This window comes from Mycteria americana, chromosome 2 (genome assembly GCF_035582795.1).
Source record: "Mycteria americana isolate JAX WOST 10 ecotype Jacksonville Zoo and Gardens chromosome 2, USCA_MyAme_1.0, whole genome shotgun sequence".
Taxonomy (NCBI): Eukaryota; Metazoa; Chordata; class Aves; order Ciconiiformes; family Ciconiidae; genus Mycteria; species Mycteria americana.
Genome location: NC_134366.1, coordinates 56906453 through 56929044, shown reverse-complemented (window position 1 = coordinate 56929044; position 22592 = coordinate 56906453). Strand labels below are relative to the sequence as shown.

The 22592-nt window shown below is 35.7% G+C and overlaps 1 protein-coding gene across 15 annotated transcripts in view; it reads right to left on the bottom strand.

The window, feature by feature from the left end:
- Positions 1-374: 374 nt before the first annotated feature.
- The window catches only part of LRRFIP2 (LRR binding FLII interacting protein 2), a 60553-nt gene continuing 38335 nt past the window's right edge, over positions 375-22592 (bottom strand). For 9 of the 15 annotated variants that reach the window (XM_075493539.1, XM_075493541.1, XM_075493540.1 and 6 more), the window contains 13 exons: positions 21275-21319; positions 20472-20585; positions 19948-20019; positions 15299-15469; positions 14443-14535; positions 11196-11288; positions 7142-7243; positions 6760-6892; positions 5332-5381; positions 3762-3882; positions 2640-2719; positions 1345-1449; positions 375-570 (listed from right to left, as the gene is read on the bottom strand). In XM_075493539.1, the coding sequence (XP_075349654.1) occupies positions 460-570; positions 1345-1449; positions 2640-2719; positions 3762-3882; positions 5332-5381; positions 6760-6892; positions 7142-7243; positions 11196-11288; positions 14443-14535; positions 15299-15469; positions 19948-20019; positions 20472-20585; positions 21275-21319 (1290 nt within the window). In that variant the 3' untranslated portion in view covers positions 375-459. The remainder of the gene's footprint in view (positions 571-1344; positions 1450-2639; positions 2720-3761; positions 3883-5331; positions 5382-6759; positions 6893-7141; positions 7244-11195; positions 11289-14442; positions 14536-15298; positions 15470-19947; positions 20020-20471; positions 20586-21274; positions 21320-22592) is intronic. The other 6 variants (XM_075493545.1, XM_075493554.1, XM_075493550.1 and 3 more) reach the window with 5 other exon arrangements.

The window sequence follows — 22592 nt, the reverse complement described above, 5'->3', positions numbered from 1 at the left end:
ATGAAGTCTAAATTGCACCAGATAAAAGGCACTTGTGCTGTGTGATGTCTTGAGCAAATACATGTTAGTTTATAATACAGTAATACAGTGTTGTCTTGAATTCATGCAGTTGTCTCCAAGCATCAAGCATCATTAAAGCAGCCAAAAGAGATCGTGAGTAAACTTGATTCCACAGTTTTAAAAATATTTTCTATCGCTAAGTCGAACATACAGCATTGTGCTCCAGCTCTGACTCTAGAATCAAACGCTACAGAAAAATTGCTGTCATTCACGTGGGAATTCAAACTGCGTTTCATTCTCTCATAAGTTACAAAAAGTAGTATGCCATTTAATTATGAAACTAAACCACCAATGAACAGCTCAGTGTTCAAATAGTTTGTGCCAATAAAAGTCTGTATTTAAAAACAAGCTAGGGGCTAGTTATTCAAGGAGCAGTGCATCATATTTTCAATTTCCACTTCACTGTTGAGATAAAAGTGCAGTCCGATTTGCTTTCATCTTCTCCAGCCTTTTCATTAAGTGGCTATTGGTCATCTCCATCTCTTCTATCTTATCCAGTGCTGTTCTTAACTACAAAGTTAAAGCAAAAGTTATGATCACTTTAAGTTTACTTGGACTTTCTGCTGTTCTTAAGCTCTGACAGAGGAAATTAAATCAGGAATACAAGTATTATATGCTTTATAAGAGTGCCACATAAGTTAAGACACAATACTTTCATTATTGCAGTCACATGAACTGGAATTCAACTGTTAAAAAAATTGGGAAGCAATTGAAACATGAAACACATACTCATTCCAAAAGAACTAGGTGCCTACACCTTCCTACTACATGCAACTTCCTATTACATATTAAAGGTAAAATCCTCTCTGCCGTTGTTACTTGCTGATGGATATATATATCCCCATGGGTAGCAGGCGTCATGCTAGTCATGCAGCAGCTCTTAAGCAAGCATGATCAACAGCTCAGTTAAATACAGCTTCTTCCCAGCTCCCTGTGAGGTACATGCTGGAAGCTTCCCAGGCTGGCACTTGACATAGGGAGCATTTGACTCCCCAGTAATTTCTATGGAACGATTAGTTTAAAATAGTACAAGTTATCACATTTAGAAGGAAATACAACTTGAGATCCTTCCTTTCAAGGAAGTACTGCATTGAACTGTGATTAGTATTACTTTTATGTGCTACAGTTATCTTCTCAATGCAACACTGAGACTCGGAGGCCTCCTCAAAAAAACAGTTAAAAGCTGTAACCAAAGATTACAAAAAACCAGAACTTGGAGGCAAAAGACAGAGCAGTTCAAGACTGAAAGGAGCATACAGCTGAAAAGGAAGTCAAGTCAATTACCTCTCGCTGAAGCTTCCTCTTTTCAGCTTTGAGTTCATCTTCTACTTTTTCTGCATTTTCTGCTGCATTTTTATACCTTGCAACCTGCCCCTCAAGTCGTCCAATCTGCACACCCAAACAAGAAAAAAAAGGAATGATTACTTAGGTGTTCCACCCTGAGCTCACCTGCCACCAGCTGTGCTTCCCTTTCTGAAAAGCCACCATAACACAAGGCATCCTGTGAATTATCCATAGTATCATCTCCCTCTGGATAGAGAAGGTTTAACCATGTTAGCAGCAGCCATAGTTGCAAAGAGTGTTTAAAAGAACTAATAAAACAGTAAAATAAATTGTGGGCAGAAGCTTAGAATACCCTTCACTGCCTGTCCCTCCCTGGTGAGGGTCACAGGAAACAGTAGAGAATGGAACATAGTATAGGGGACAGCTGAGAAGATACAGATGGTTAAAGAACTAAGCAGAGAGTTGGGAAGAGTTGGGAAAAAAAAGTCAAGAACTGGGGAACACATGGGATTAAAAACCAAAAGCTGGAAAGTTGAAAAGCAGAGAGCATATGAAAAGGTGCAAAGTAGAAAGGAGACTGTAACTGTTACCAGGACATGACGCAAGAGGTCTTGAGCTCAAGCACAGAGTTCAGCAGTGAAGAGGGGACTTGAGACAAATCCTGGTTGCAATCTGGAGGTGTAAAGCCCACTTGCTAGTTTGTTATATTTATAGCTCCCTGCTACCCCCAAAATCCATAGGACAGGCTAATAGCCTATTGCTGTGCAAGAGAGACCAACTATGCATCTCTGATTCAAATTATAATCCTTTATGTGATTTTTCAGGTGATCTACAGAGATGCTGAACTATAATACCATGTTACTGACTTACAAAGTGTGAGTAAATCAGTGTGAGAGATATATATATATATATCTATAAAAACAAACTCTTGCATTTCAGAGAGTAAATTATATACCTTCCACAGTCTATACAACTTTCTTTCAAGTAATTAAGCTACATAAACTGATTTTCTTGAACTAGTAGCTTCAGTTCCAGTTTGTATTCTGCTGGACATTCACATCTTCGTGAATTAACTCCAGATTATTTTCTCCTGTGGTTAGACCTACACACAGGTATTGAATTGCAGGAAATATGAAAAAATAAAAATGTAGTGCCATTCTGTGCAAACTAAGCAAAGAACAAACAGTAAATCAAATGATGAAATATGTTTTCATAGTTTTTGTTGAAAAAAGTATTGTAAAAGTGTGCAGAGCAAGTGTAATGATAACAATAAATATGAAGAAAGACCTACTTACATTTTGCTCCAAGGTAGTTATATCTTGTTCAGCTTTTGAAAGCTTAAATTTGTATTCACTAATTTGTCTGTTGGCATCTCCTAGACAAAAATTGACATGAATATATTACACAAAGCAACTCTCTAAACTGGCAGCTTCCCTTTTAATTAAAATTCATTAAAAAGACCATTTTATTGAGAAGCCCATATACAGGATTATAAAGCAGTAAATGTTCTTTCAGAAATGTTTGAGTGTATGAAAAGGAAACAATTTTCCTGTTATTTAGAGAACACAACTACTGTCTCTGTAAGCGTGCATTAAATCTCAGATGTATAAATGAGATACACACCTTTTAAAAACACACATATTTGGATCAGCAAACTCATCTCTCAAAAAAGAGAATCAATGTAATAAGCAACACACTGCAAAATGGGTCAAATCACAATAGACATAATACCAGCAGCATTTAGTGTAGACATCTGTAATAACATTTGAATGATAAGGAGCACAAGGCTTGAACCTGCCTGACAAACTCCAAAGAGTTTTGTAAATTATTTTGGTGTTATATTTTAGCCCTGACATTGCCAGTGCTCTGTTCATGTTCATTACCACAAGCATATTAAATGACAATCTGTCACACAAGTACAGTTTTCAGCTGAAGAAACAGCTTGCTTGAAATGGAAAGTAGCTTTGTGCTTCTATGAAGCAACACCAAATATTGTGTTAAACTTTAATAATTTTTCATGTTTTGCTTCATAGAGTAACAATCTTTTAGATTAAGTTTCTGTATCAAAGATTCAACAAAATAAAAAAGTCAGGTCGAAAATATGAACAAAATATCTCAGCTGAAATTCTATCATCTAAAATTTGAAATTGTTCAAGTAGTGGCACCCATTCTAGGCAAGGTCATCAACTGAAAAATACCTTCCCAGAATATTGTTATTCAGCACTGAAAGAGGCAGATTTTTAAGCTATTCTGCAGTGAGAAGTTTCCTGCAAGGAGATATACCAACAAAAAACTAGCTGCTCAACGATATATTCATTCACAATACTACTACTGCACAACAATATAGGAAAAGGAGTTGGAAGAGTCTGTTTCCTCTCCCCAGTAAGAATACGTTTGAACCGTAACCATATACCTACTCTGCATTTCAATTAGCTGCAAGTCAGAACCATTCTCTAAGCCTATGATATCTGGATTCATGCCATCACTTTTAGAATATTTCTGTCGTTCTTCTTCCAACTGCATCTTCAGTTTTCTAACCTGAAAAAGAAGTGTTCTTTTGTGAAAAAGGGAGTCCCAGAAGTTCTGTAGTTGTGTACCTAAACGTTCAATCGGAAAAAGGCAAAGCAGTCCCGAGATGTCACTGGCTGAGTCGCTTCTGTAAGCGGGAGTACCAGAGCCATGCAGGGGAGGCAGGGAAGCCAGTCCCTGACACCCATGGCTGCAGTCCCCCATCCCCATTGCTGGGCGAGTGCTCTCTGCATGTCAATGCACAATCCAAACCCACCAGTTCGGTCAGTGCTGCAGGGGTCTCTGTGCAATGCAGGGGCACCCAGTAACTCTTAACAGAGCTGCCTTTCCAGAGGAGGCAGCAGCATTAAACTCTGTTTATGCATTTCTTCTACAGTATACCTTTTACACTCTAAAGATGTGTGAAGATAATGAACAATATCCTGGTGAGTTTACAGAAAGAATAACCCACAGCTTTTTTGGGGGTCCTCTCTTTTACTCCACTTGGAAGCAATGGTCCTAGGCAAGTCTGTAGTGCACATTAGTCTTAAACGGTTCCATTTTATGCTACAGCATCTGTCTCAGGATTTTTCCAGTAGTCTCAGCTATGTCCTCTGTGTCTGGAGTTTATGAAAGAAGTGGGAGCTAATTTTTGACTCTTATATCAAAACATTGCCCTACAGATTAGTGGTATGGGAGTTATACTTGCAAAACTGCCATTCATTACATAAATCAAATATTTTAACAGTGATTTTTTCAATGATGTGGTGATAAATATGCATATACATCTTTATATACTTATATTTAATAGCCTTGATTCAATACTAGAATTTATTGGCATTCTAAACCAAGTATCTATACTAAAATTAAGGTACAGTCACAGCAAAAACAAATGTTGACGACACCACTTTAAATTTGCAATGTGTTCAACTAGAAGCGCAAAACCTATGGTATTCTTAAATTGTTCAATGGCTATTTGTTTTCTTGAGTCCTCTCTTGTCAATACTGAACTGTATTAAAATACAACTACTTTGATAACATTAATTTTCTATTTGAGTAACTGAAATGATCAAAGAAATAGTACCACTTAGCAATTTGGAAGGAAGTGCCACTTGAGCTTGTGAGAATGTCATTTTACTGACTTTAGTATTTCTGCATAAGACAAAATAAAAGAAAGAACAACTTTACGTACGTGCACTAATAGTGAAGTCAGCAGCAAGTTAGATTTCAGCTAACCAGTTAGTGAAATGAGGGTTCTTTACCAACCAAGATCACAGTCACATGGATAAGGACACTAGTGAGAGGAGCTGATAATTCCTGGTAGCCAGCCAGGTAAGAAGTTGAGTATTTTATTTTGCTTTAGTGCTTAAGTATTTAATTAAGCACCTTTGGTGCTTAATATTTGTTTATTGCTAATATATTAATAGTCTGCAAAAGGATACACACAAGTCTATTTCTGAAAATAATAGCTTATTTTACCTGGGACAATAATTCTTCCTTTTCTCCAGCCAGTTTTCGTAGCCGGACATCTAAAACCAAAAAACCCAATTAAAAACCAGAGAAATCTGTAACTAAGAACATGTTTTTTCATAATTTTTTGTTCATTTTTAAATAAAGTGCTCAAACTTAAAGCTAATAGCACTGGCAGCATAAAACTTTGATAACTCACTAATAACAACATACCAGCCTTCAGTTAATAGCAGAAAAAAGGGAAAAGTATTTCATTCACACTGTTTATTAGTATAACAATTTTAAAAGCAAGACCTCCAAGTTTAGTTAATTTACTGGGAAGAATTACAACTGAGGATTTTTATTATTAATAAAACACAGTTTTGTCCCAATATCTAGAGCCACCATTTCCAACAAAATTTTCTTCTGACTGTATACTCTTTTCCCTGTCTTATTCTTAATGATTGCTATCTCTTCAGGGAAGGCACTAAGCTTCCCCATATGCTTAGAAAGTTTGTAGAAAGTGTTCTCAAACCACAAAAAAGTACTTGGGAAAGGACCCACAGGAATGTTGCAATATCTCTAATCAGTCAGAAGACCACTAACGGCTACAAAACAGTCTTCCAAGCAACACAGTGCTAAGATTAGAGCAGCTCCCTTGGAAATTGTAACTTTGACAGTAACAAAGCATAAAGACATCTGTATTTCACTATGATGGGAGCCACAGCAGAAACACATATCAAGTCTAATATCTGTCAAAACAAAATATGTAACTATTATTGTATGTTACGTACAAATATAATGCAAGTGTATAGAGATGCTTCATTGCATGTTAACTAACAGAGTTTTACAGTGGATTGACTATGCATATAATAACTTGTTCAACCTAAGGATAAAAAAGTTAAAATAAAGGCCCCCAAAACCTGTATCTTTCTGTTGTCTGTGTCATTTTTTTAAAACTTTTTTTTTTCCCTAATGAATGTGATGAAAGATGGCACTTGCTTTACACTAATAAAGGCAGAAGTATTTCAAGGAAGGGGAAAGAATATACAATGCATTGTTCTCTATAATGGAAGTTCTTTCATTGGTTATACATAAAGAATTTTTTTTCACAAAACACAATGGAAGACATAGTAATCCAAAAGACCACACTTTTAGGCAAGATATTTTCTGACAGTAATAAAACAGAAACTGGACCAAGAGATCCAACCAGTTACAAACATCCAGGCATACACTATTATTTTTTTTTTGCTCAAGAGATACATCCGTCTTCTTACTCAGCATAAGGAGAGAAAAAAAACCAAAAAACAAAAAAACCCCACAATCTTGAAAGTTGTGTAAGCACGTATTCCAGAAGCATCACAGGTATCTTTTTGTGGCTGTAAGTCATAACCCACTGTGAACAGGAGGGAAACAAAGACTTCAAATACTCTGTAAAGTATGTTAGGATATTTTTACCTAGTGGTCCTTCTCCTGCAGATTCCAAGACTTGAGCAGCTTCCTGCGATACAACTGTTATTGCACCAACCACTGATTCATGGTTTACATCACCATTTGGTGTGCCATCTGGAATTATAACTAATCCATGTTTCTAAAAATACAAAAGAAAAAAGCTACTCATACAAGAGCAGTGCTAAAATATAATTGGACAGAAAAGTTTTTAAAAAGCTTTTCAAGTTGATCAAAACAGTTACAACAAAATGCGCCATGTATCCTACCCTAAAAGTCAGGTTTTGAGACTGCACAAGAATAGTAACCATTCTTCCTCTTCTTCAGTGACCTTGATTTCATGCCCCATTCCTGGATCTCTGTTACTGTAAAGTAACTACTACCAACATACCTCTCCTCTCTTCACTGTTTTCTTCAGGTCAGCCAACTCCTCTCTGAGCTCATCTCGCTCATTCTTAATGCAGTCAAAGTAATCTTTCTGTCTTTCTAGGGCCTGGGTTCAGGCAGATAGCAAGAAAAAGAATGGCACAGAGAAAAAGCATATGACATAGCAGAGATTTTCTACAAGCAAATACAGAGAGCTCAATAAAAGTAAAGAAATTAAAAGGGCTATTTAATATATATACATACATCTCTGATAACTACCTTTTACAAGTCACATATCTAGCCTCATTGCTGCATGTTTGTCATAACATGATTTTTTCCCAGGTGAGTCTTAGTAGATTCTATAATAGATTTTTATCTAGTGGATTCTATTTTTGGTCGATTTTGATGAACTAAATTGAATACCAAAAGAGTAAGTGATTCTTCTTAATACAGGCACCCTGTGGCCAGAAATAAAATTTGCTAGAACTCAACTGGCAAAGATCCTAAAACATTACATTCATTGAACTAATTTCTCTACCTGTTATAAGGTATAGAAGTAGAAATCTTACCTCAGAAAAGACCTTGGATATATAAGCCTGTCATCCACTTACAAATACTAGTTTATTTACTACTTGCTTAAGTATTACAACCACCCTTTACTAAAACCAAAGCAATCAGTTTTACAGGAAAAAAAAAAGGCAGGACACACTATCAGCACTATTTTAGCACAAGAAAGGATTGCAGCTAAAAGCACAATATGGATGTAGATGGGTTTGCCTACCTACACTGGAGCTGTATTACCTAGCAGTTAATCAGACATTTCCACTTGACTGGGCAGCATCCCAGTATTCCAGTCAAATTCAATACTGCATGCATTACAAATAATCCTGACCATACAGCAACTGCAAAAGTGTACCCATGTTTTGCCAAGAAAATTATCCAACTAAACCTTGCATCATGCATGAATGTTTAGGAATGGACTGATACGAAGAAAGAAATGAAGGTGTATACCTTTGTATTGTAATTGCTCCACATAACAATTGCAGTATGCTGAATTTTAATAATTATCTAGAATCTGTATATTAGAGCAATGTTTTAATGCATTACTCTTAATTTCAACAGAAAAATTTAAGTGCTGTTGCACTTGATTTATTAGTATGTAAATGTAACATTTAAAATACAGGTAATTCAACATGTGTGAAAGCATTAGCTATCACATCATCGTTTAAGAATTCATAAAATGTCCTTTTATTTCCTAACACATAGTAGATCTCTGTAACTACATTATAAATGTGTGAAGAACCTTAATCATTACATCATTTTGTGTTCCACTTAAAGACAACATACACCTGTTCCATTTTTGAAGAATAGCGGCAGAGCCAGAGAGGGAAGTAAGTTCACCCACTTGAGAGAACGGTCACAAAAGCCCAGAATCACACTGCAGACACAGATCCTCTGTGTGCTTGGCAGTGCCCTGTGATGCTGCTGACCTTCCCAAAACATCCTTTCTGTCCTCACCCTCTACGCTCAAGTGCTGGAAATCAGAAAATTTTGATGGGGAAGGAAGTGAAACTGATATAACTATATCTCTACCTATGGAGAGATTAGCAATCATTATTCAATGTTGAAAAACTTTAGTAAAACTGCTAGTGTTTGTATGCTCAGGGGTTATGATACATGACATGGATTTTGTACTAAATCTACATCTGCAATTCTTCTATCATGGGGTGGGAGGGAAGGAATAAAAATCAGGACAACAAAGCTCTGCAGGCATGTTTTAACATACCAGTATGATTAAAATCTGTTCACTTAGCAGAAAGCAGATTTGTCTGGGGTCCTATTTTCTAAATATTCCAAAACCTCTCACAAAATCTATACTAAACTCAGACACACCATTGCTAATTTCAAATTGGTAACACATGTACAATTTGAAGTCAAACAGTAAAATAGCTGTGTATTTCAGGAATATAACCTGGAAGTTAGTTCAGTGTCCTCAAATTGATCTAATTTAAGACCAAATACAACTGCAAATTTCAATCACTTTGTAGAAACAGGACAACATAAGAAGGCAGGTATAAAACAGACTCATGCTATCTCTGTTCTGCTTGCCTCCCTTTTTTCCTCTGAGGCAGCAGTTCTGCATACATTATAAAACTAGGTTACAATTCTAATTATAAACTACTCCTTTGTGAAGCTTCTCAGAGACTTCTGAAGCTGGAATAGAGTAAAAATTAGCAAAACTACTCAGTATTGGGGAGAAAGACTCAAAAACTGTGAGCTAAGAAAAATATGTAAATGTTTTTAGATAACGGAAGTGAGAAAGAAAAGACAGCAGCATTTTTACATTTTAAGAACTAAGAAATTTCAATTTCAAGATGGTAAAAAAATAAAAAACTAGAAAAAAATCCACTTGTGGTATTTACAAGAACACAGAACCTGGCAGGAAAATTTTGGCTAAAGGAAAAAATATCTTTCTTGTCAGCCTGGCTGGCAGCTAGTTTTTTGAACATTAGATAGATGATATGCGCTGTACTAACTCTAACAATGTATTTGAAAGAGAAAAAGTGCTTGCACAAAAAAATTGCACAAATTGGGACAGTCAGTACACAAAGGTGAAGACTAAGTATGGAAAGAATATGGTTAAAAATAAAAAAAAACCTTTCAGAAGAATGTTCAGAAGAAAACTTAAAAAGGTTGAAATACTATTTTATGATGGAAGAAAGGATTGCAATATAGATTGAAGGACTGAAACATAAAATAAATATGGACTGTATACAGACAGTATAACAGAGCTTTTTTAAACTGGGTAGTGCTGGTTAGAAGATAAATTTTCAAAGTGACTTGAACTCCAGCAAACACAGCAGTTTTCAAAGAAATCTGCATATGTTAAAATCTGGTCTAAAATTCATTTAGTTAGAGAGAAATGACCCTGGAGTTACTAAAAGGCAGATGATTCCTTTCTAAAGGCTATCCAGCTAACTCACTCTCACCACCACGCAATCTACTTGCGGCCCAGAACAGCTACAGGTTCAGAGTCATGTAGTTATCATCAAGGATTAGGCTGACTCTGAGACAATTTTACCACTTCTGTGCTGCCCAGAAGCAAAGCTGACAAACTCTGCCTGACCTACATTAGCTGCATAGTGCATATGAACGCAGTTCTTCCTGAACCACCTTCCTTTCTACTCAGGAGCCCTACAGATGCTCCTCAAAAGGTCCCATGCAACCACTGTTTCGATTCCAACTCTCGATTCCAATAGTTGGTAACTTTGGTATTTTGTTTGTGGTATCACAAAATCATCTTGGTTCAGTGTTGCGTCCAAGCTAACCAGTCCTAGAAGGATCAGAAGTGTAATACAGGCACATGCAAGTGTGGCTGCAGAAGTCAATTCAAGATCATATTTTTTTAGCACTAGGTATGCCAAATGCAAGCACGATCTACAAATATTCACTGCGGCTTCTTCTACATTTTGACCCTTAGCTCCTGCAGCTCCCTAGGTTTTCCATTATTTGGGGTATTTTCTCTTCTCTTATCCCAGGTAGTGGAAAGCAGACTATTTGAAAATACACTAATTGTTATGCAAATTGTTAAGATGACAGCAGAGGCAGGAGCCAAAGGGTGAGCAAGGTTTAAGCTGTTCAAGTCTTGAAAACTGTATTTGCCTCTAAGGAGATTAAAAGCTTTAAAAATAATTTCAAATCTGTATAAAATTTTATTATTGCTATGTCACTATGGATCAATATACAGACTGAGGCAATTTTTACGTTTGTTAAGAATAGGGAAATGATGATTTTTTTCAAGCCCTGAATAGAGGTAAAAAAATATTTTGTAGAAAATTATAAAATTGTATGCATAACAGTTTATTATGTTATAGATTTAATTAGTATTATTCATCATTATGCAAGTAAAGATGAAGTGGAGCTCATTTTCTAAAGAAGAGAGACTGCAAAATGTTTTAAATATTTAAATTGGGAGTGGCCTTCATTTCTTTGGAGTACACAGCATTCCTTGAGGGGTGGGAGGCATCCATCTACTTCTAAAATGAAAAGATACCTTTCCCCCCATATTTTTTTCATACCCCTATTTTTTTATCTTTCCAATTAATTGTCTCCTGGAGATCAAACACCTCTTTGGTTATGGAGTCTATATTCTGCTGCATGCGTTGATTCTCCTGTAGTAAATAGGATGAGGGAAGAATAAAAGAGGAAAGAGAAGTAAGGAAATGGAAAAAAAAAACATTCAAATAGATAAAGGAAATTAAATAGTAAAAGTCAACCAAAGAGTTTATGAGCATGAAGTTAAAGAACAAGGGTGCTACTAAGTGTAACATAATATTTCCCTTATGAGTTCATGCAAGAGAATGGTAATTAATTTTATTCAGTCACTTAATGTTGATGGGAGAATTTAGTGCAACTAGAGCCACTTTACTTTAGTAACAATTCCCATTGCAGACTGGGAATAACATCCTTTCTTTAGGAAAATAATTACCCTGTGGTGATTTCCAGATACCTTCAAGTCCTGTTTGGAAGTGAACACTTATGTTAACAAGTGGTTTTATTAATATTTTACAAAAGAAAAAACCTTCTTGAAAGTATAAAGAAGGAAGTTTGAGTCAAGCATCCAGGAAGTGAAATACAGCTGCTGACACTACATTAATACATATCAAGCGTGGCCCTATTTTTTATCTGACTAACACTGCATCTTGCTGTTTGCCCTGCAAACATAACTAAAATTCTTTGCTATGCTCATATAATTATGTATGAAGATGACATTTTTTAAGGCTAGAGATAATTTTTTACCTTCCTAATGAGTGAGCTTGATTTTACATCTGGGAATAGAAGAATATGTCTTTCTGCAAAAAGCTAAATGGCTTCTGCTAGATTATCTGTTAGTATTAATAGCTGGAAAAGTTAATCAAATAAATGGTAAATATGGGGCAAACTGTCTTTGAAGGGACTGCATGCATTTGGTGCATATTCAACACACATACGCTACATTCTACCAAAGCAAACACTCCAGACAAATCTATTGTATATTCTTGATTCACATACTTTTTAAAAACAACAGCCACCACCAAAGAAGAAAGTATAAAGGTGCTTTTTTCCTTCACAGTGAAGTCAAAGAGAATCCAGAGCAAGTGACAGAGCTACAACCAGAATTTGCCAAGTGTTTCCTTGTCAGCATTAATCTGCAAAATGCTGCTGCTTTAGCTAATCTGACTCCCTTTCTTCTGCTAGTAAGTCATATCAACTCCAGTTCATGAAGCATATTATTTTCTCAGTAACCATAACAGATCTGGGACTTTTCAGAAGTCTTTTGAAGTTACTGTACTACTGCATGGAGAGCACAAGAACTTAACGGGAAAAGAAATCGATCAATGAAATGCAGTATGTCCTGGTTTTGGTTGGGATAGAGTTAATTTTCTTTATAGGGGCTGGTATGGGCCTATGGTTTGGATTTGTGCTGAGAACAGTGTTGATAATACAGAGATGTTTTAGTTGTTGCTGCACTAGTCAAGGACTTTTCAGCTTCCCATGCTCTGCCAGGTGCAGAAGAAGTTGGGAGGTGACACAGCCAGGATAGGTGATCCAAACTGGCCAAAGGGCTATTCCATACCATATGACATCATGCTCAGTATATAAAGCTGGGGAAGAAGAAGGACAGGGGGGGACATTCAGAGTGATGGTGTTTGTCTTCCCAAGTAACCATTACACATGATGGAGCCCTGTTTTCCTGGAGATGGCTGAACACCTGCCTGCCCATGGGAAGTAGTGAATGAATCCCTTGCTTTGCTTTGCTTGCATGCACGGCTTTTGCTTTATCTATTAAACTGTCTTTATCTCAACCCACGAGTGTTCTCACTTTTACTCTTCTGATTCTCTCCCCCATCCCACCGGGGGGCAAGTGAGCGAGCGGCTGCGTGGTGCTTAGTTGCCAGCTGGGGCTAAACCACGACACAGTATTACATAGCTTTTGAAAAATCAGGTAGTGGAAACTTTGGCCCATACACTTAAAATCATCAATTTTTACTGAAACCAAAAGGCAGTGGGAAAATGACGTACTAATTTAACTACAACTTACAGTGCTAGAACCAAAACCAATGATAAATGGACACCTGCATATTGTTAACAATATATATATTTGTCAACCATTTTAAAATGTAATTTAACATTTTTGCTTTTATCAAAAATAGCGTGGCTAGCAGGACTAGGGAAGCGATCATCCCCCTGTACTTGGCATTAGTGAGGCTGCACCTCAAATACTGCGTTCAGTTTTGGGCCCCTTACTACAAGAAGGATATTGAGGTGCTGGACCGTGTCCCAAGAAGAGCAATGAAGCTGGTGAAGGGTCTGGAGCAGAAGTCTTATGAGGAGTGGCTGAGGGAACTGGGGTTGTTTAGCCTGCAGAAAAGGAGGCTGAGGGGAGACCTTATCGCTCTCTACAACTACCTGAAAGGAGGCTGTGGAGAGGTGGGCGTTGGTCTCTTCTGCCAGGTAACAAGCGATAGGACGAGAGGGAATGGCCTCAAATTGTGCCAGGGGAGGTTTAGACTGGATATTAGGAAATTTTACTTCACTGAAAGGGTTGTCCAGCATTGGAAGAGGCTGCCCAGGGAAGTGGTTGAGTCACCATCCCTGAAGTATTTCAAAGACATTTGGATGAGGTGCTTAGGGACATGGTATAGTGGTGGTCTTGGTAGTGATAGGTTTAGGGTTGGACTCGAGGATCTTAAAGGTCTTTTCCAACCTAAACGATTCTGTGATTCTGTGAAAATCAAAGGGGGGAGAGGGGAAAAGAAAATAACACACCACGCACCCAGCAACATGGTTATGACCCAATAACATGCTGACCAGTGTTCCTATATTTATGCTTGACTAGTAAGCAAACAAACATTCACTATTGCAAACTTCAGTGGTTGATGCTCACAAAAATCTGAAATAACTGAAAAGGAAACTCTTGGGAAAGGCAAAGAATAATATGTGGTTTTATGCATGCTTCAGAACTTCTGGCTATACAAAACATTTTGGCCATACAAACATCAGTTCTGCCCTCACAAGGAAGGAAAGACACAAGGAACGTTCATGAGAGAACCACGATTCTCACAGGAATTAAGGATTTTACACATCTGAAAACCTTGCAGAGACATTTTCAACTTTATAATTAAAGAGAGATTGATAGCTTAAATTCTACCAACTAGAACAAGATCAATTCTTTCTTAAAAATGCGAGATATTTAAGCTTGTTTTGTGTATGATGGCTGTTCCCATTCAAATCTTACACCATATTTATTTGCACAAGTTCTATCACACACTCATATGAACATACCTCTATTAATTCATCTCTCTGTCGAAGGCCCTCTTTAAGTTCATCCAGCTTATGCTGTAGAACGCTGCACGTGTGTTTCTGTCTTTCCAATTCCTATATTAAATAAATTCATGATTTATTTTTTATTTATTTTGAGTTTGACACTAATTTCCAATATAAAGTTTAAAAAAGTTAGTAATATCACTTAACATAACATTACCTAAGAAATTAATGCGACAATTTGAGAAATTCTACCTACCAAGTGGCTAAAAATCACAGAATCAGTGTTTTAGGTAAGTTCTCCAGATACTTACTATACAGAAGATTTTATTTAATAAAATTTAGAGTGGAGAGAAAAGATGCCATAAAGGTTTAAGCATAGTATTAACAAGAAAAGCTCAGATACTGAATTTATCTAAATATTGCTGGAAAAAGCTGCCACACAGATCTTCCCTTTCCAAGAAAATGGGACTGCACATGTCCTATTTGATTTAAATGCATATTTTATAATTAATGTATTGCATTAATTAAATGCAATTAATTTGCATTTAACTGCGGTGGGGGGGATGGTGTGTGTGTGGGGTTGGGATGTGTTTTGGGGTTTGTTAGGGTTTTTTGGGGGGGTGGTTGGTTTGTTTTTGGGGGGGGGTGGTTGGTTTTTTTTTAAAAAAAACCAAACAACAACAAAACCAAACAAACAAAAAAACCCCAACAACAAAAAAAACAAACCACAAGACTCAAAACATCTTTGGCCACTGAGACAGACAGACTTTTCTACTAATCCAAAAGTTTTCAACTGTTCTTACTAAGTAGTCCTGGTTTCTATGGTTTATCTTCATAATTAGAAAAAAAAAAAAAAAGTCTTAAAAATCAGTACCTTTGACTTCTCTTCATTCTCCCTATAGAACTCTGCTATCTGTTCTTCTTTCTCCTCGATGACGTCCTTTAGAGTATCCACTTGGTAAACCAAGTTGTTTTTCTCATTATCTAATTGAGCATTGGAAACCATAGCTTTCTTGTACTTCTCTTCAACTTCAGCTAGTGAATCCTATAGATAGTAGAAACGCTTACATTAGTCTAACTTTTTGATGCATTGTTATTATGTTAAAATACCACCATAATGCTGAAGAGTGCTACCTGTCATACAGTAAAATTACGCAACCATTTTTGTTTCTGAGTTATTATTCTTGTCTTCTCTTTAGAAATACCAAGTCACAGTTCAATTTCCATTATTCAGGCTAAGTCATACACAGCAATGAAAAGTTATTACAAAAGTATGAGAATTACAATATAATATTCCACTTGCATTTTCTACTCTGCTACCTTCACAACTTAACTCACAGTGATAAAGTAGTAATATCACAGCTTTATTGTATTTTCAGTGCATGCACAAGAAAACACTTCAGAATGAGGCAACAAATCTGACAGAACTCAAGACAATTAAATGAGTAAAGATCACAGAAATATCTCTAAGAGTAGCTTTAACTTAATGCTCATTATTTAAGTAGTGCTCTACACCTCAGATTCACAATTTTAAGGCAGTCACACTTTAAGTAATGATGATTCTGTTTAAGCAGACATTGTCTTTCTTACTAAGATTTAAAAAAAAAAAAGCATGTAAAGATTCACATGCTTGATTCTCTACCTGAAGCTGCATGCATGCCTTGCTATATACCCTCCTACACAATTTTCTCATGTTTACCAAAATTATTTTATCCTATTATTTTTTTCTCAGTACTGTAACAAATGTCAGTTATTCAAATGGTAGAACAACTATCACTCCAGACACTTTTGAACATGCAATGATTTCAATATGCATGCTTTTAAAAATACAAAAATTTAGTTTCAGAGTTCTAATTTCAGAATTGAAGAACTATTAAGCCATTCCCTTTCCAAAGTAGATCTGTGCCCTACTACAAATTCCCTAGTATTTCATGCAATTTGTTCTTTGAAGGCATAGGTAGCATAACCTCCATGTTTAATTATTTGTATTATGACAGTGGAAGTACTAGCACACAGGAAGGGCACCAAGCTTGGGTTTTCTAGAAAACAGAACAGTAGGACTAAGATGTTAGAGAAGAGGATGGTAACAATCTAAGTTTCCTAAGAAAACCTAAAAAACCAAACCCGCAAACCTTATTCCATGTTATAAATCTCCATTTTGAGAAAGCTGTCCTTAAAGTACATATTTTAACTCTTATAATTTTATCATAATCACATGTATTTATATATCTCTGTTCCGTTCACTAAATTCGGGAATTTTGTGCTGGAGAAAAACAGTATTTTAGAAACCCCAGGAAAAATAACTGAAGACATATCCTGACAGACTACAGATCAGAAGAGACAAGACAGTATAAGTAGTGAAAAGGTAAGAAAGGAACCAGTATCATCTGGGAAGCAGTAAATAGCAAACAGCAAAGAATACTCATGATAAGAGAGAAGAAAATGAAAAAATAAAGAACACATGTAAGTGCATTCAAGTAATTCTTAAGTTTTAGATTAAAACCACAGAAAACATTTTTTGTGATGCTGTAACCTTGACAAATCTTATAAAGACTGGTAAAACAAAGTGTCAGAGACAGTAAACCTTCCAAAGACTTTCAAAGAATAATTCAATTTAGAGGAAAAAAGCAAAATACTAGGATTAAAATGAATGCTATAGTCTTTTTATGGGGAGATACAAAATTTAACTAAAAGTACAACTAGGAAAAAATTCCAATTTGATTGTTTCTGTGAGTGTGGTGAGTGGAGTCACATAGTAATTTAGGTTGGCAGAGATCTCTGGATGCCACCTGGTCCAATCTCCTAATTAAAAAGGGCCAACCAAGACCAGGCTGCTCATAGCTCATCTCCAGTTCACTTAAAGTATCTCCAGGGATCTAGATTGCAGAACCTGGCTGGACAACCTGTTCCAGTCTTTGACTGCCTTCCTTGTGAAAGCCTTTTTCTTGAGGTCTAATTGGAATTTCTGCCCTTACAATGCAACTTTTGTCTGTTGCATCTTGCCCTGTCACTGTACACCTCTGAAAGGAGTCAGCCCTGTCTTCTCTACAGCCTCCTATTAGGCAGCTGAAAACAGCAATGATACTGCTGCCCCCCAAGACTTATCAAATCCAGTTGCCTTAGCCTCTTATTGTATGCCATACGCTCCAGGACTCCAGCCTTAAAGAGGAGACTAGGTTGGGACTTAAAAGATTGGATTAAAATGTCATTAATTAACAAGGTAACGGGAGAAAAATCTGCAGTTATGGAAGAGTAATAAATTGATTTTGAGACAGAAGAAGGAGGATTGCTTCCCAGAAAGAAACCAAGCTATGCCTAAGAGTCTCCGACCAGTTAAAAAAACTGGAACATTACTAAGGCCTCTTTGGAACTGTTCCTTCTTTTCAAGTAAAGTATTACACATTCCCTACGGTTCAAGAATTCCATGTAGTTTCAGTAATCTTCCAGTTTGGTGAGAAAGAATATGAATTTGGAAGAATTTATGAAACACTTCAATGAGGCAGTGGGATGTCTAAGGATGAAGCAGTGGGAATAGGTTGGAATGAAAATGGATAATAAGGCTCTGCACGTAACCTAAAGCTATCAAGAAATACCACCCACAATTCTATCAGTAAAGTCAAAGGGCTATGCAAATTAGCCCGCTTGGCTAGAACAGGATGATTAAACCCAGCAGACATCAAGAGAGTGCTCTGTTAACTGCATAAAAAAAAATTTTGAGGAAAGAAAAAGGATTCCTTTCTAGTTGATGCAAGGGAATATAGAAAGAATCAACAAAACCAAATTAAACTGAGACATGAAAAGATTTGAATACCTAACTAAATCAGAACTATCCACATGAGAGTTTATTCTGCTGACACCCAGCAGATTTGTAGCCAGGTAAAAACCACACTCTTAGCAGCACGAGGGATGGGCAACCCACAGAGGTTTGAAGGCAGTGTGCTTACAAATCACTGTTACTCAACCACTGCAAACACACTTAAAAAGTTTAAAAGCAGGTATCCTAGTAACTCTTCTAACATACACAAGACAAAACTGCTAAGGCAGAAGCTGAGAAAAAGGCAATACATTCCTAATTAGAAAGAAGGGTTCCTGAAAGAATCTCTGTGGAAGGCAAATTAACTTACAAACCTATTATTCAGTATTAACAATAGCATAAAGTGCAATTCAGTTTTTTAAGCCAAGCATAGATCAAGATCTTACTGTTTATGGCACACCTGTGCTCTTTGGTAACTGTAATGGATTACAATAAATAATAGTGCATTAGTAATAATTCAGAACAGTAGTCGTGAGATGCTGGCAAACATGCAAAAGTATGAAAGTTGAATCCATTCTGAAAATATGAAGCACTCACATTTTATTCAAATTTAGTACAATCATAGCTATGTCTAATAATCTTGTGATCTACTGCTCTTTGAAATCCTTTTAATATTCATATGGCAATATGATTAAAACAAGGCATACTTCATCTGAGCATATGGCTATCAGATTCAAAGTTACTTATCCTCTAAAGAAGAAATAATTTTTGCTACATTGAACAGCTCAAATTACATCTTTTCTCTTTACTACACCATCTAATATGCTGTTTAATTAAGGAAATTCATGGAAGCTGTTAAATACTTCACTGTTACACGCTCTAGTGCAAGCAGCATTCATTACATTCAGTCTCTATATGAATATAAAACAAATATGGAAAGATCTCTCTACTTTCACATGGAACCATTCACAATGAGGTAACAGGAAAGAGAACAGAACAAATATCCTGAAAAAGATTTGTAAGGCACATCATATTCAGGTTTCCCTTCAACAGAAGAGGGGAAAATAATCATACTTTAACTGCAAACTGTTAATTGTAGGAAAAGACTTACAAAAGAAAAGCATACATACTAATTTAAACAGGTCAAAATACAGACAAATCTCATTAACTTAATACTGACAATACCAACCTAAAATTTAGACAAAGATAATGGGAATGTAAGCCATAACAAAGGATTAAAACAAAATTAATCTTCTCCTGCAAGCAGTACGCCTGCCCAGATTAGTTTCAGCATATCTTTCAAAATTATTGCTTTGGTTTTGCTTTGTGAGATGTAGTATTTGCCAAAACTTGGAAGACTAATTCTTAAGTTCTTTGTCATAACTATATCCCATTTCTTTCTTCCCCATTCAATACATAGTAATTATTTTGAATATCCATTTATTTGCTAACAAAACTCTGAAAAATATAAATTGAACCTCTCATTGTCTTACCAGAAAACACATGCTAAAAATACAGAAGTTTAATACTATTTTAACATAAACCAAATAATGAACAGATACTATCTCATATACATTTAAATCATATCTTAATAATTTACTCACATGACAAGTTTAAGCTGACACTCTCTATGCATTAAAAGTTAGATACATGCTTTAAAGAAATATAAAAACTTGTTAGTAAAGCCTTATATAGTTAGTGGAACCAGTGGTATCTCCATTACCCCAAAATACCCATACAGAATGCATGCTTGGGAGAAGCCCTGATACCTTTAGTTCTTTAAGTCCCTGCATGTATCTCCCTTCTACATCGTGTATCTGGTCCTTAAGATCATAGATATCCTGCAGGACATAGGAATGAACCATTGCATAAGAAGTATGGGGAAATAATTTATAGTCAAAAAAGCATTAAAAGGTTTACATGCATTTCTGTCAAGTGCCAAAGCCTGCAATAATTCACAGAAATTATAATTCATTCACAACAACTTGATGGAAATTAAGATTTTGTTTATATCTCTGAATCCAAGCCATCTCAAGTAGGACAGAATTGTTTCAAATTTGACATAAACAAAGTCTTATTTTAATATAAGCTAAACTGTTAGCAGCATAAATATTTATGAACACAACAAATACAATTACCAAGATAAATACAGAAATATTTTGTGATTAAAAATTACATCCTCCTAACTTTTTCTTACTATTAAGAAACCAGAAGTTCTGTAGCAAAGAAAAATTCCTCCTAACCAGAAACAGAATTTTAAATTAGCTCCAACTTCTCTGAAAATGCAGTTTACCCGTAATTCACTGAGGGAGGCATCAGGATCTACCAAACTGCTTGTGTCTCCACTTCCTCTCCTGGATGAGTTGCCACTCAGAGGAGTTGCACTTATTGAATTGCGAGATGATGGCTTAGAAAGGGAAAAACACTGTATCAGGAATCATATTGTCATTTCTGGTATACTTTACATTACTCTTTAGAAATTGCTTCACAGTCATAGAAAACTTTTCTCTCTTGTTTTTACCATTTCCTAATATTAGCTTATAGACAATACTTTCCATTGATTATTTTCCAGCACTTGTATTTCTTTTTGGTGAAATGTTGGTTTCTCTTTGATGACTTATCAGTTATCCCAACATTAGTTTTGAGTCTTCTGTTCAGAATACTTTCATAAGGAGGCTGTTAGTGCTGAAAAACTGTAGAAGTTTAAATATTTGTAAAAATTATAATTTCTGCCACCCAGGATTCAGAACAAAGTCTCCAGTGGAATCTAGCATATTAATTTTTATAGCCCTAGCCTCTTAAAATTCAGCCTTTCCTGCTGAATATTTCTCACACAGAAAATAAATTGTATAAGAAATTAATACTTGCTAAAAGTAAACTAAAGCATAAAATTCTTTCATTGCGAAATAAAAGACGCAAAGCATTAATTTTGCAGATAAAAATATGTCTAAAAAAAACTCTTTGCAAGTTCTTAAAAATGACTAAAATACTCTACTAAAACCACACAGCATTTAGACTTTTGGAACTATTTTAATACTTGTAAATTTACATGTCTGAACACTGACCTTGAATAACTTTTAATTTAAAAACTCTTACCCTTGAAAATATTTCTGAATGTGATTTTTCACTCTTTTCTTCCAGCTGAAAGAGAAAAAGGAAAGCTATCACTATACACCTTTTGCAATGAGGAACTACTGAATCACCATCTTCTGTTCAAAGATACTAAGAAATATTCAAGAACGAAAAATGAAACAATGAAAAAAAGGTAAGAAATTCCAGAAGTTAGCATAGATCAAGACAGGAAAAAAAAATATTCAGCCTGAAGAAGTAGGGTTTACCTCAATTGTAAAATAAACGAATGCTTGTAAAGAAAAAGCCAGAAACTTTTTTTAAAGTTTTGAAAAAGTAATTATCAATATTAAAGTAGTGATCAACAAAACACGTTTCACTATTTTAAATTTCAACAGGGTAGTGACTACAACGCTTGGTGGCATAACAAACACGAAGCTTCATGCAAGTGCACTTCAGACAATCAGTGACACCAGTGTGAATATCCTAGTTATTAGAAAACACATTTGTTCCTTCAATCTCTTTGGTGAAACCTGCAATTACATCAGGACAAAAACAATTCAGGTAAAAGCCCATAATGAAAGTGTACTAGTTAATACTACAAAATAATTTCAATTCATATTTTATGTATTGAAGCCTAAGCAAAAGAACTACCACCCCCACTTCTTATTTAGAAAACTCTGATATTGCAAATTTATATTGTAGATTTCCATATTTTCTACATTTCCATGAATCAAAACAGGTGGAATTAAATGAAAACATTAACATGTTGCCATATTTCCTAAAACAAGTATGATACCATACTCAATGTATCTCAAATATCTGGCTTCTCCGAAAACACCCGATTTTCTCCCAGCCCAGGGACAAGAGATTTGGAAGTCTGCTACAATCACAGTAGAAACAAATGTTACTTTGAGATCTTTCTTTTTGCTTCTATTGTGGTTTCTACAGAAGCAACATTGCATTTCCATGGCAAATTCACCATCTCCAATGATGTACTGAAGTTGTAAATGGCAAATTTTGTCACCACTGTGATGGTAAAATGATGTTAAGAATCCAATTGATCTGAAGTATCAATTTAGAATAACTTAAATAAAAATATAATTTTGGAATCTAATAATACATAATGATGATGATGATAAAAGCAACTGAGAAGGTAGCATAATTGCCAGTCTCAGCCTCCACGTTTTCTTTTAGCAGAGCATTAATTTCAGAAAAGCAGGTTTATTAGAGAGGAAAAAAGCTAGAAATTAAACTGTAGAAATGCTTTGAGCACGTACAGACAATAGATATTGTGCATTATTACAATACAAGTTACATAGCACTATAAGAGTATTAAATCATC